The sequence below is a fragment of the Cyprinus carpio genome, chromosome A8 (assembly GCF_018340385.1).
Source record: "Cyprinus carpio isolate SPL01 chromosome A8, ASM1834038v1, whole genome shotgun sequence".
Lineage (NCBI taxonomy): Eukaryota > Metazoa > Chordata > Actinopteri > Cypriniformes > Cyprinidae > Cyprinus > Cyprinus carpio.
Window position 1 is genome coordinate 1,953,006 of NC_056579.1, and position 13,572 is coordinate 1,966,577.

At 31.4% G+C, this 13,572-nt stretch overlaps 1 protein-coding gene across 1 annotated transcript in view; it reads right to left on the minus strand.

Annotated features, from left to right (window-relative positions):
• Positions 1-5,557: 5,557 nt before the first annotated feature.
• LOC109094891 (E3 ubiquitin-protein ligase DTX1-like) overlaps positions 5,558-13,572 on the minus strand; it is a 44,583-nt gene continuing 36,568 nt past the window's right edge. The window contains exons 10-11 of the mRNA XM_042763006.1: positions 9,274-9,363; positions 5,558-8,120 (exon numbers count right to left, since the gene is read on the minus strand). Of these exons, the coding sequence (XP_042618940.1) occupies positions 7,896-8,120; positions 9,274-9,363 (315 nt within the window). The 3' untranslated portion in view covers positions 5,558-7,895. The remainder of the gene's footprint in view (positions 8,121-9,273; positions 9,364-13,572) is intronic.

The window sequence follows — 13,572 nt, forward strand, 5'->3', positions numbered from 1 at the left end:
GCATCTATTATGGCAAGGCATTTTAACATTTAATCCTTAAAACATACTAGTATCTATTTTCATGCTACTAGTACTTAAAGTATTTTTAGTTACTAGCATCTATTCCACTAGGTATTAATACTTATTCATTAGATACTAGTGCTTATTCTTTAGGTACTAGTACCTTTTTTTAAATACTAGTGCTTATTCATTAGATACAAGTACTTATTAAATAGACACTAGTACTCATTCATTACATGCTAATACTTGTTCACTAGATACTAATACGTATTTATTAGATACTAGTAGTCAATAAATATATAGTAGTACTTATTAAATAGACACTAGTATTTATTTTTAATTCCAGTACCTATTAAATAGACACTAGTATTTATTAGATACGAGTACCTATGAAATACTGTAGATACTAGTACTTTTTCACTATACTAGTAACTATTAAATAGACACTAGTATGTATTTATTAGATACTAGCACTTATTCATTAGATACTTGTACCTATTAGACAGTAGTATTTCTTACATACTAGTATTTATTCCTTAGATACTAGTACTTATTCATTAGATACTAGTAGTCAATAAATATATACTAGTACTTATTAAATAGACACTAGTATTTATTTTTAATTCCAGTACCTATTAAATAGACACTAGTTCTTATTGAATAGATACTAATACTTATACATTAGATACTACTGTAGCAGTTATTTAACAAACCCTAGTATTCATTCATTACATGCTAATACTTGTTCACTAGATACTAATACTTATTAAATAGACACTAGTATTTATTAGATACGAGTACCTATGAAATAGATACTAGTACTTTTTCACTATACTAGTAAATATTAAATAGACACTAGTATGTACTTATTAGATACTAGCACTTATTCATTAGATACTTGTACCTATTAGACAGTAGTATTTATTACATACTAGTATGTATTCCTTAGATACTAGTACTTATTCTTTAGATACTAGTAGTCAATAAATATATACTAGTACTTATTAAATAGACACTAGTATTTATAGTCTCGGGCCGGCAATACCATGACTGAGGTGCCCTTGAGCAAGGCACCGAACCCCCAACTGCTCCCCGGGCGCTGCAGCATAAATGGCTGCCCACTGCTCCGGGTGTGTGTTCACGGTGTGTGTGTGTTCACTGCTGTGTGTGTGCACTTTGGATGGGTTAAATGCAAGGCACGAATTATGAGTATGGGTCACCATACTTGCCTGTATATCACGTCACTTTTTAATTCCAGTACCTATTAAACAGATACTTGTTCTTATTGAATAGCTACTAATGCTTATACATTAGATACTACTGTAGTAGTTATTTACCAGACCCTAGTACTCATTCATTACATACTAATACTTATCATTAGACACAAGTAGCCTACTTATTAAATAGATACTGGTACTTATTAAACAGACACTAGCACTTATTAAATAGACACTAGTATTTATTAGATACGAGTACCTATGAAATAGATACTAGTGCTTTTTCACTAAATACTAGTAAGTATTATATAGACACTAGTATTTACTTATTAGATACTATCACTTATTCATTAGATACTTGTACTTATTAGATAGCAGTATTTATTACATACTAGTATTTATTCCTTAGATTCATTACTTGTACCTGTTAAATAGATACTAGTATTTATTCATTACATACTAGTATTAATTGTATAGTTACTTGTACTAATTCAACAGATACTACACATTTATTATGTTCATATTTTTATGTTGCTAGTAGGACTTTTAATTAAACTCTTCAGTGACCATTCTGACTAGTTATGACATAAGGTGAGTAAAAAAGCAATTGACTAATAATATAACAATTGTTACTAGTAATAATTACAAAAAAGTAGTGTCTAATAAATAAGTACTAATACCTAATAAATAACTACTAGTATATAGAAATATGTACTGTAACTATTGGAATGCATTCTAGTCAGAACAGTTGATATCAGAATAACAGCTCCCCATAAAAGTCGATGGCAATAATTTGAAATGTGTTACTAATAGAACAGTTACTAGTCACTGAAGAAATAAGTACTAGTATATATTTAATAGGCACTACTAACCTAAGAAGTACCAGTACCTTATGGAATAGAAACTATATATACTAAAACAGATGCTAGTATGTTTTATAGATTAAATGTCAAAATGGCTTGCCATATTGCTACTAGTATTTACTGAATAAATACTGGTATCTTTTAAAAAGATAGTAGTACCTAAAGAATAAGTTCTAGTAGCTAATGAACAAGTACTAGTACCTAATGGAGTAGATGCTAGTATCTAAAAAAAAAAAAGTACTAGTAGAATGATAATAAATACTAGTACATTTTAAGGATTAAATGTTAAAAGGGCTTGCCATACATCTATTTCAAATCAATACCCGAAAACCACTCTAATGTCCTTAAGGCTCCTAAATAACATGCAGCTGAGAGGACGGCGCTCATCGGCGGAAATATTGTGCATATTGTCAAACAGCTAAAAATGATGAGTTATTTTGGGATGTACCATATGGACAGGTGATAAATGATCTAATTAGGTCTAATGAGGGGGGTCTAATTAGTCACCTTTGAAAAGAGCGCACAAAGCATGCTGGGTAAAAACACAACATCTGCTTGGATGAAAACAATATTAAACGTGTCTCTTACAGAATTGCATAATCGGTCCAAGTCTCTCATAAAATTCACTCTCGTAAAATCTCTCGCAGGATATTTTTTTAATCTCAGATCCATTTTATCCTTTTTCTCCTTAACATATCTAGCAGAAACTACACATAGAATATGAGAAAGATGAACAACAGTGAATTAAAGCTACAGTGCCTGTACAAACCCAGTTCAAATTCACATCTCAAACATGATATTCAATTTACCTTCACAAAAGTTTCTTTAGTCAGGTAGTATTTGGGTTGTTGACACGTCAAATTGTGACACTTCAACACTTCAAAACTATTTTAAACAACACAAATTCTTGTATAATTACTATGTATGTCTTTCTTTATAACTGAGAGACTACATGGATGGATCATTCATTTCTCACACTACAAAATGACTGAAGTGAACTGTAAAAAAGCTTAGATGTGATTATAAATGCTGTTAAATTTGGTCAAAATGGTTAAAAATGTATACATGTATAAAATGTATATAATCTCCAACAACCCATTTATTATGATCAAGATTTCTTTTTGATACAAATAGCTTCAGAATTGCATTGATGGTTTATTAACCGAACACATTTTTAGGGTTATTTTCTTTAACTAAAACTATATAAAAAAAAAATCAAAATAAAAAAAAATCAAAATAATAAAAAAAAGTAATAAAACTGGCAAAATATATATATATATTTCTTACGCTATAAAATGATTGAAGTGAACTGCTAAACGCTTAAATGATGGTGTTAAATTTGAAATTAAAATTAACTTGTCCAACTAATTAAACTATATAAACATGACAAAAACACAGAAGAATGGCAAAAACACGCAAAATGACTAAAACTTTAATTGAAATTAAAATGAAAACAGATAAGATAAAAATAAAAACAATTCAAAATATTAATAAAAATGTTAATGATGCTGAAATAGCACTTTCAATCTCAAAGTTACACTTAACTGAACACAAAATGTAGGTTTGTACAGGCTCAAACAATGCAAAAGCATTTGTAAGAATGTGGAGATCTTCAGTGATATCAGACAGTGCATATGGATATGAATGACGATTGAAATATTCCCTGCAGATATATAAAGGTGCACGGCACGACTATTATAAGATGCTCAGAACACGGTAACAGTCCCTGACGTTATACTGACAAACTGTCAGATTTGACAAGAAAAGCATGTATCAAATATGTACACGTCTATGTGTGTGTGTCTGCATGTACGTCATGTGTAAGTATAAAAATAATTTAAACACTTCAAAGATATATCACACTCTTAAATGTATGTGTGTGTATATATATATATATGCTGACTTCTATATACTGTACTCGTTCATACAGTTCTTCAAAGCATTACAAGACACAAGGATGACTAAAGATGCTTACAGACATTTCAAGACACAATCAGAGAGTTTCTGTGTTTCTGGATGGAGGAAGACTGCAGATCTGTGGGCTGTTCAATCATCCACAGCGTTAAAAACATCATCTGTGAGACTTCAAAGAGCTGTTTACACTGACAACGGTAAAATGTTATGAAATACACTACTGTTCAGGTTTTTTTGGAAGAAATTAATATTTTTATTTATTAAGTACACATTCAATTGATCAAAAGTGACATTTATAAGGTTACAAAAGATTTCTGTTTCAAATAAATGCTGTTCTTTTGTAATTTATAGTCATCAATGAAGCCTGAAAAATGATGGCCAACATTGATAATAATCAGAAATGTTTCTTGAGCAGCAAAACAGCATATTAGAATGATTTCTGAAGATCATGTGACACTGAAGACTGGAGTAATGATGCTGAAAATCACAGCTTTGATCACAGAAATAAATTACATTTTAACAGAGATTCAAATAGAAAACAGCTATTTTAAATTCTAATAATATTTCACAATATTGCAGTTTTTACTGTATTTTTAATCAAATAAATATCTTGATTTCTAAAGATCATGTGACACTGAAGACTGGAGTAATGATGCTGAAAATTCAGATTTGATCACAGAAATAAGTTACATTTTAACAGATATTCACATAGAAAACAGCGGTTTTAAATTATAATAATATTTCACAATATTGCAGTTTTTACTGTATTTTTAATCAAATAAAAATCTTGATTACTGAAGATCATGTGACACTGAAGACTGGAGTAATGATGCTGAAAATTCAGCTTTGATCACAGGAATAAATGACATTTTAGTATATATTCACATAAAAAAATAGTTATTTAATTTAATTGTAATATTTCACAATTTTACTGTTTTTACTGAAATTTTTGAGCAAATAAATGCAGCCTCGGTGAGCAGGAGAGACTTATCTCAAAAACATTTGCACATTAAAACTGTGATTTACATGCAGAAAATGATTCATAAACACGGAAAAACAATGGTTATAAAAATGAAAAGCTTGGTTTGTTGCTGTAAAACGCTGTCAGTGTGAAGAGCTCTTCAGAGACTGTACGATGACGTCACGATCTTTGGCATCCAAATGACACGCGAACACTTTAAGAGTCACCGCAGAAATAAATCACAGTTCACAGACCCCGAGGGATGCGAGGTGGAGTCACTCGCCTCTGGGAAACGTCTCTGACTCTGAACGAGATCAGCAGAGATAGCAATAATCTCAAAGCACTCTGGAAACTTTAACCTTGAGGGGAGTTTGAGTCGTGATTTATCTGCTCAGAAACTCTCCGTCACCAAACACGAGGGCTGAGTTCAGAATAGAATCTTAACATACTACTATTTCTACAGTATCTAGTATGTTTACATGCACACCTGGTGCACACTGTATGAAATACGCAAATGCCAGTGTTTCTCAACCTTTTTGACCCCTCACTGTCCACAACAATATTTCAAGACCGTAAAGCCCTAGTTTTGATTTTCAAGATGCATTTTAATCTGTTTAAACTCCTCATTTCTGTAAAAAAAAAAAAAAAAAAAAAAAGTAATTAATTCCAGGATTGTAGAAGTTTTAGGAGATAAATGTTCTTCAAGCTTCCAGCTCTTTTTAACAGATTAATTTTCCAGTCTTTCCTGATTTACGGAGTAAGAATTAAGGATAATTTTTTTTTTTAATATTTAAATAATTTTTACTCACAATTTCTACCCGATAAAATATTCTGGAGCTTGGCATTGCTAGTAAAATGTATATTCCTCATGAAAGTGCATAAACAGGTTTAAGGTGTCCAGCTTTTCAAAGACTGTGCAAACACTGGTGTTAATTTAGTTTAATTGATATAATACTTGTTTATTTAAATGTTTTATCAAAAATTGTAATTACATTTTTTTGTGTGTGTGTGTGTGTGTGTGTGTATTTTTCATTTTAGTTTTAAAAACTGTGTGTTTAGTGTTTTTGGACCAATAATCTATGTAGTTTTATTAATTTTTATTTCAATTTATGTTTTAGTTATTTCATTACATGAGAAATTTATTATTATTATTATATATTAAATCTTTTAAGTAATTTTGAGGCTCTGGTTGAGAATCACTGCCATATCCTCAACTTTATTTCCAGTGTGACAAATGAATATCAGCCACAATTTTTACTATTTTGACTCATTATTTGATCATTTGACTGCCTTAAATTCACACATTAGAGCATAAAATGCAATTAAAAATTGGCAACCATCGTATTTATTCAACATCATAACTGGACGCCACTTGCATGCAATTCAAAAGGACAGCTATTTAAAACACTTATCATGGAGTAACGCCTGCATTTTTAAAATAGTACACACTGTATACTGTGCAGTATCCTAGTAAAGTAGTATGCTAGTATTCCATTCCAAACACAACACAGATAAACCCATCTGCAACCAGAAAGCCACTCTCTCAGATTAATGACGTTAAAGAGAAACAAAGCAAGACAGGATATGAATCATTGCATATTTCAAGAAGACATCCTATTCATCTTATTCATTCTAAAAGTTAAAACGCACACAGAAGGATCCTCAAATCTCAGCGTTTGCTCTGAGCTCCGCTAATTGCTCTGAAGTTCAAAAGTAGCACACGAGCCGGAACGCTGAATGTTTTGAAGTGCAGGTATTTTATGCAGCGGTTGCACAAACATCAAAAACATTCCCGAAAATCTGCTTACAGACCCATTTACACTGATTTCCCTACAAACGCCAACAACTGCAGGCTTCCTCCTTTAATCGGTTATACATACGGAGGCCAGAAAAACAAGGCAGAAAGCATCAGGAAAACTGTCTTAAAATGAAGCAGATTTGAAAAACTTCTCCAAGTTGTATTGGGCGCAGTGGTAGACCGATAAATATCAAGAAACGGGATGAATCATCTGATATTTGGTGATTTTAAGATCATCAGCATCAGCTTGCTACTAATTGTCAGATTAACAGAGCTTACAAACTTCAACAATTTCCAGTGAATATTGTGTAAAATAGGTTTATTTAATTTTATAAAGACTCTTTTGCATTAAGCATAGCGAGCAACACAGGGGTGTTTTGTTTTCTGAATCAATCCACGTTTTTGAATGAATCAAGTGAGTCAGTGATTCAGTAACTCATTCATAAAGACAGTCAACTTGCTTTGTAACGGAATGAATCAGCCGTCTGAATGAATCAAGTGAGTCAATCATAAAGAGAGTACCTAGGTTTTTTTTTTTCTGAAGGAATCAGCAATTTGAACAAATCAAGTGAGTCAATGATTCAGTAACTTATTAATAAAGACAGTCACTGTCTTTGTTACTGAATGAATCTGCCATTTGAATAAATCGTTCATTGAATCAATCGTTCATCATAAATTTCTCAGCCACAATTGATGTTTAATCTGCACATCAAGTAATTAATTCGAATCACTTGACAGCCCTAGATATAACATATTATATCTGCCATCTGTAGAGGCATCGCCACTGATAAACCCTTATCGGTCAGCCACTAATGTGCGTGTATATACAACTACCACATGCACCGCTCTGAGCCCAGATGCATTCTGGGCAGCCTTTAAAAAGAGCACGCGAGAGATAGAGAGAGAGAAAGCAAGCTGTGACAGTGAATGAGGAATATATTAGAGTAATTTCGACTAATTTCATCACTCCATCATCTACTCGTCTCTCACACAGTCCCGCACTGACTCGGGGTCAGCGAGGACCGTCGTTCCCAGAGAGGTCAAAGGTCTCTCCAGCGGTCAGGAACTCCTCTGAATGAGGAGTGTGTGTGTGTGTGTGTGTGTGTGTGTGTGTGTGTGTGTGTCCAGCAGCGGACCGACCCTCAGTCCTTCAGGTTGTCCTCTCCGACGCCCTGGGCGGCCAGTTCTCTCACCACGTTGTCCAGATAGTTGGGGTCGGGGTAGCCGTGGCCCGTGAGGTTGGAGCCGAACTCTGTCTTGTGGTGAATCTCGTTCCACACGACCGTGTCCATCTCTCCCGTGGTGCTGGACGTCCCGATGGTGAAGATCAAATGACGATCCCACGCCATGATTAACAACTTCAGCACCTGAAATGAGCAATAAAACAATGTGAACCTGCATTCACAGTGCACACAAATATTGATTCATATTATAAAATACATGATTATGATTGTGATGAATAAACATATATAATATACATGATTAATATATATGTATATATATATATATATATATATATATATATATATATATATATATATATATATATATAAAGTGAGAAAGAGAGATAAATATATAATATTAATATATAAATTTCATTACATATATACATATATATATATATATATATATATATATATATATATATATAATTTTTTTTATTTATACATATATATATATACACACACATAAACACACACACATACACAATTATATAAATGTTTATTTATATATATTTGCATACAAGATTAGTATAGAAATGTAAGCCATTTTTTAGCACTTTCAGTATTGAATGAAATATAAATATAGTTTAGTTTAATTTTAGTATCACACTGTAATAGTATTTTTATATTTATATGTTTTATTTTATATTTTATTATATACAATTTAATTTTTTTATTTTATATTTTTATATAATATTTCATATTTGATTTTTTTTTTTTTTTTTACTTTTTTAGTTAAAGTTTGTCTTTTTTGTGTTTTGTCATTTTTGTAAGTCAATTTTTTTTTAAACAAGTCTATTTATTTATTTATTTATTTTGTTCATTTTTAGTTTTAGTTATTTTAGGGCATCACGTTAAACTTAATAAAAATTAGAAATGGCAACATAATAGCTAAAATAAAATAAGTTTAAGTTTTTCTGATTTCAGTTAACTTTTTTTTTTATTCTGAATAACACATTTTATATATTTTATATATATATAGTTTAAGTTTACTATAATAACAATGGTATAGTTAATATTTAATGTAACCTATCCAACATTTAGATTTTTGTGCTGAAAGTACACATACACCTCACAATGCTGTTAAGGTTAGCAGCTCACTATGATGTTGGAATTAAAATAATTAAATAATTAATTAAAGTTTTATATTTTCTTGTACTCTTTAAAGAATGGATGGACACCTTAACATATAAAAATAATAAAGAATTATTTCATTTATTTTTTTATAAAAATACATTTTAAATAAAAAAATAAAAAATACATGATATAGTGATTCACGTCAGATCTTGATTCTCACCTTCCGGCCTTTCTCGTTGTCCGGTAAGTAGCAGTGTCGAGGAAATCCCCGCGCGCTGTACTTTTTCCCAGGATTGGGATGCTCTGTGGTCTGGACAAAACACACAGTAAACACATGCGGTCACACACTTCACACGCCGCTCGCTCAATTAGCACACAGCGGAGGGGAAACACTAACGACAGCCTGCTGATGAGACAAACTACAGGAGCGAGGTGAGCCGCCTGGCCGGGTGGTGCAGTGACAACAATCTCTCTCTGAACGTGGAGAAGACGAAGGATATGTTGTTGACTTCAGGAGAGCGCACACTCAGCATGTTCCTCTGACCATCACCGTGCGACTGTGGAGAGAGTGAGCAGCACCAAGTTCCTGGGTGTGTGTGCACATCACAGAGGACCTCTCCTGGACCGACACACTGCAGCACTGGCCAAGAAACACTTTTTTTTTAATTTATGTTATTATAAGTGTCACGATCGTCAGCTGGAGAGCCCATGATGTACACCTTCTACAGAGGCACCATCGAGAGCATTCTGACCAGCTGCATCACTGTGTGGTATGGCGCCTGCAACGCGTCCTGCCGGAAGACTCTGCAAACGCATAGTGAGAGCAGCTGAGAAGATCATTGGTGTCTCTCTCCCCTCCCTCCAGACATTTATGGAAACCCGTCTCACTCGCAAAGCCCTCTGCATTGCAGGTGATCCCACTCACCCGTCACACAGCTTCTTCAGTCTGCTGCCATCAGGGAGGAGACTGCGGAGTCTCCAGGCCAGGACCAGCAGACTGAAGGACAGCTTCATCCATCAGCCTGTCAGGAAGCTGAATCCGCTCCCGAACTTGCCCCCCCGTCCCCTCTTCTGCCTCAGGCACCACTGAACTATGAACCACAACCCCCCCCCCCAGGTCCCACATCCCCAGGTCCTTCCACCCCCCCCCTCCCTCTAACATACGAGACATGCACCAGTCACTTTGTGCAGCAGTGGTCTGCTCACTACCCTCATTCACTCATTCACCATGGAACTGACATCATTCTACCACCTCATCAGTCAGTTTAATAATATAACTGCTCTTGAGCCCTTTGTCACTTTGTCACTTTTTAATCAGACTGAATAAGCTCATTTTTTTTTTTTTTATGCACTAAAAATATTTTTATCTGCACTGTTTGTTCATGGTTTGGCACTCTATCTGCCATGTGCCTTGCGCTGCTTTTATTTAACCTTATTTTTATTTTATTTTTTTTCTATTATGTCTTTTTTACTTCCCTTATTGTATAGTTTTATCTTATATTTTATATTTGATCTAGATTTTTAGGCTCTACTGTTCGTGTTATCTGTAATGCACCGGGGGTCTGAGAGTAACGCAATTTCGATTCTCTGTATGTATGTACTGTACATGTGGAAGAATTGACAATAAAGCAGACTTGACTTGACTTGACTGTTACTCAGAGCCGCTGCCACGACTCGCTCTGATCACACCACAGCTTCACAAACGCAGATCAAAGACAGACGAGCAGAACAGCATTACTGCAGAGATTGAAGTGTTAGACTCATTCCCTCTCATCTCATAAAACACACACACACTCACTCACAGGAATCACAGCCGGCGCTGGGAATATTAATGAGCAGATATCACGGAAAAAAGGATTTTCTTGCTCTTTTGAATTAGTTTGATAGACTGTTACATGTTTGAACATTCACAACCTCACATTATTTATTAGCAGTGTATCATTATTGCTATCAGTAGGTCATCATGTAATTGTAACAGCTTGGGTGCAAGAATCTGTTAATATTAAACAATAAAAATTATTTTTGTTACTTGAAATAAAGTAAACACTAACTGAAATAAAATAACATATTAAAAAAAACCTTCACATTTTCATTTAGTTGACCTTGATGCACTGAAATAACAAATTAAAACTGAAATATAAATTAATAAAAATGTAAATAAATAAATAAAAATAAATTACATAAACACAACAAAATTTGTAACATATAAAAAAAATACATATACTATAATAGTATCTCAGTTATGCTAAAATAATACTGACTGAGCTATATTTCTACATCAGTAAATACAGAAAGGTATCTCTAAAACAGACTTTTCTAATCTTACCAAATATATGCATATAAAAATGTATATAATAATTGTATATGAAATTTAAAATATAATTAAAATATATAATGTATATAATAATATTGAGATTTTAATATTATCAATATAAATAAATATTAACTACTACTAAATTACAATTACATAACTAAAACTACATTTCTTAAAACAGAAAATACAACAACAACAAAAACAACAACAACAATAATAATAATAGTACCTCAACAAAACTAAAATAACACTGAACTATACTTTTATATTAAATATTAAAAAGGTATCTCTAAAGTTGACTAAAATTAATATTCTAATCTTATAAAAACTATTAATATACAAATAAAAATGTATTGTAAATATAAATGAATATATTTAAAATGTTAATATGTATATAATAATATTGACATTTTAATATTATCAATATAAATAAATATTAACTACTACTAAATTACAATTATATAACTAAAACTAAATTTCTTGAAACAGAAAATCTAAAAATAAAAACTAAGAATTTTTTTTAACTTTAAAAATATCTCAGTGATACAAAATTATCACTTAACTATATTTTTTATATTAAATACTGAAAGGTATCTCTTAAATTGACTAAAATTAATATTCTAATCTCACAAAAAAATAAACAAATAAAATGTATATAATAATTTAGATTTTAATATCATCAATACAAATAAATATTAACTACTACTAAATTACAATTACATAAGTAAAACTAAATTTCTTAACACAGAAAATACAATAATAATAATAATAATAGTACCTCAATTATACTAAAACAACACTGAACTATACTTTTATATTAAATAGACTAAAATTAATATTCTAATCTCATAAAAACAATTAATATACCAATACAAATGCATTAATTAATATATATAAAATATTAATATTTATATAATGTATATAATAATATTGAGATTTTAATATTATCAATATAAATGAATGTCAACTACTACAAATCACAATTTCTTAAAGCAGAATATGCAAAATACAAAAATAATATATATTTTTTAACTTTAATAGTATCTCAATGATACTAAAATAACACTGACATAGAACTACACTTCTTGGCATGTTGAGGATGTTAGTGATGGGATATTTTTTTATCAAGCTAATCTTATGACGTTGGAGCCCAGAAAGTGAGTGGGTGGCTGATCATGCAAAACTAGTGTGCAAGTACAGTACATGAGAGATAATGACCCAGAATGAGCTGCGCCACTGACCCCATTGAGCAGGAAATCCCCACGCAGACATTTCCTGTCTCACGTACGGTGAAACACAGTGAAAACACAGTGACCAGAAGCCACAAGCCTGACATATTAAATATGGATGCAGAGCATTTCTCTGTGAAAACTGGGCCGCCTGAAGCGAAGAACAAACGCTTTAGTTCACACGCCTCATCCTACAGATGCTCTTTTGTGTCCCTCACTGATGTGCGCAAACAATGACTGTGATATCCAGCTTCACTTTTAGTATGGGCACATTTTAATCCACAAAAATCCAGTAAATATTGTGTTGTTTTTTACTTTATAACAGCGTCTTTTTAGCCTGTCATGTGCAAACATCTTTGCAAACATGCACAATTTGATAAAAACCAAATACATTCAAATAAATGCTATTTTTTGATTTTGTCTAAATATATTTTATGATTTTAATTGATATATTTTATTCATAAAAGCTAAGCTATTTAGTTTCAAAAATAAAATAAAACAATTTATATACATCTCTGTATAGAGTTAAGCTGTTTACTTAAAAATAAAATAAAATAAAAAATATAGTAAAATACAATAAAATTAAACAATTTCTATGCATATCTGTACAGAGTTAAGCTGTTTAAATAATAAAAATAAAATAAAAATATATATATTAGAAAAAAATAAAACCATTCCTATACATCTCTGTATAGAGTTAAGCTGTTTACTTAAAAAATGAAATAAAAAAATATAAAAATACAATAAAATTAAACCATTTCTATACATATCTGTACAGTTAAGCTGTTTAATTGATAAAAAAAAATCAAATAAAAATATATAAAAATACAATAAAATTAAACAATTTCTATACATCTCTGTACAGAGTTAAGCTGCTTATTTTTTTCAAATAAAAAAATCTGTAAAATACAGTAAAATAAAAAAAATTCTATACATTTCTGTACAGAGTTAAGCTGTTTTTTATTTTAAAATAAAA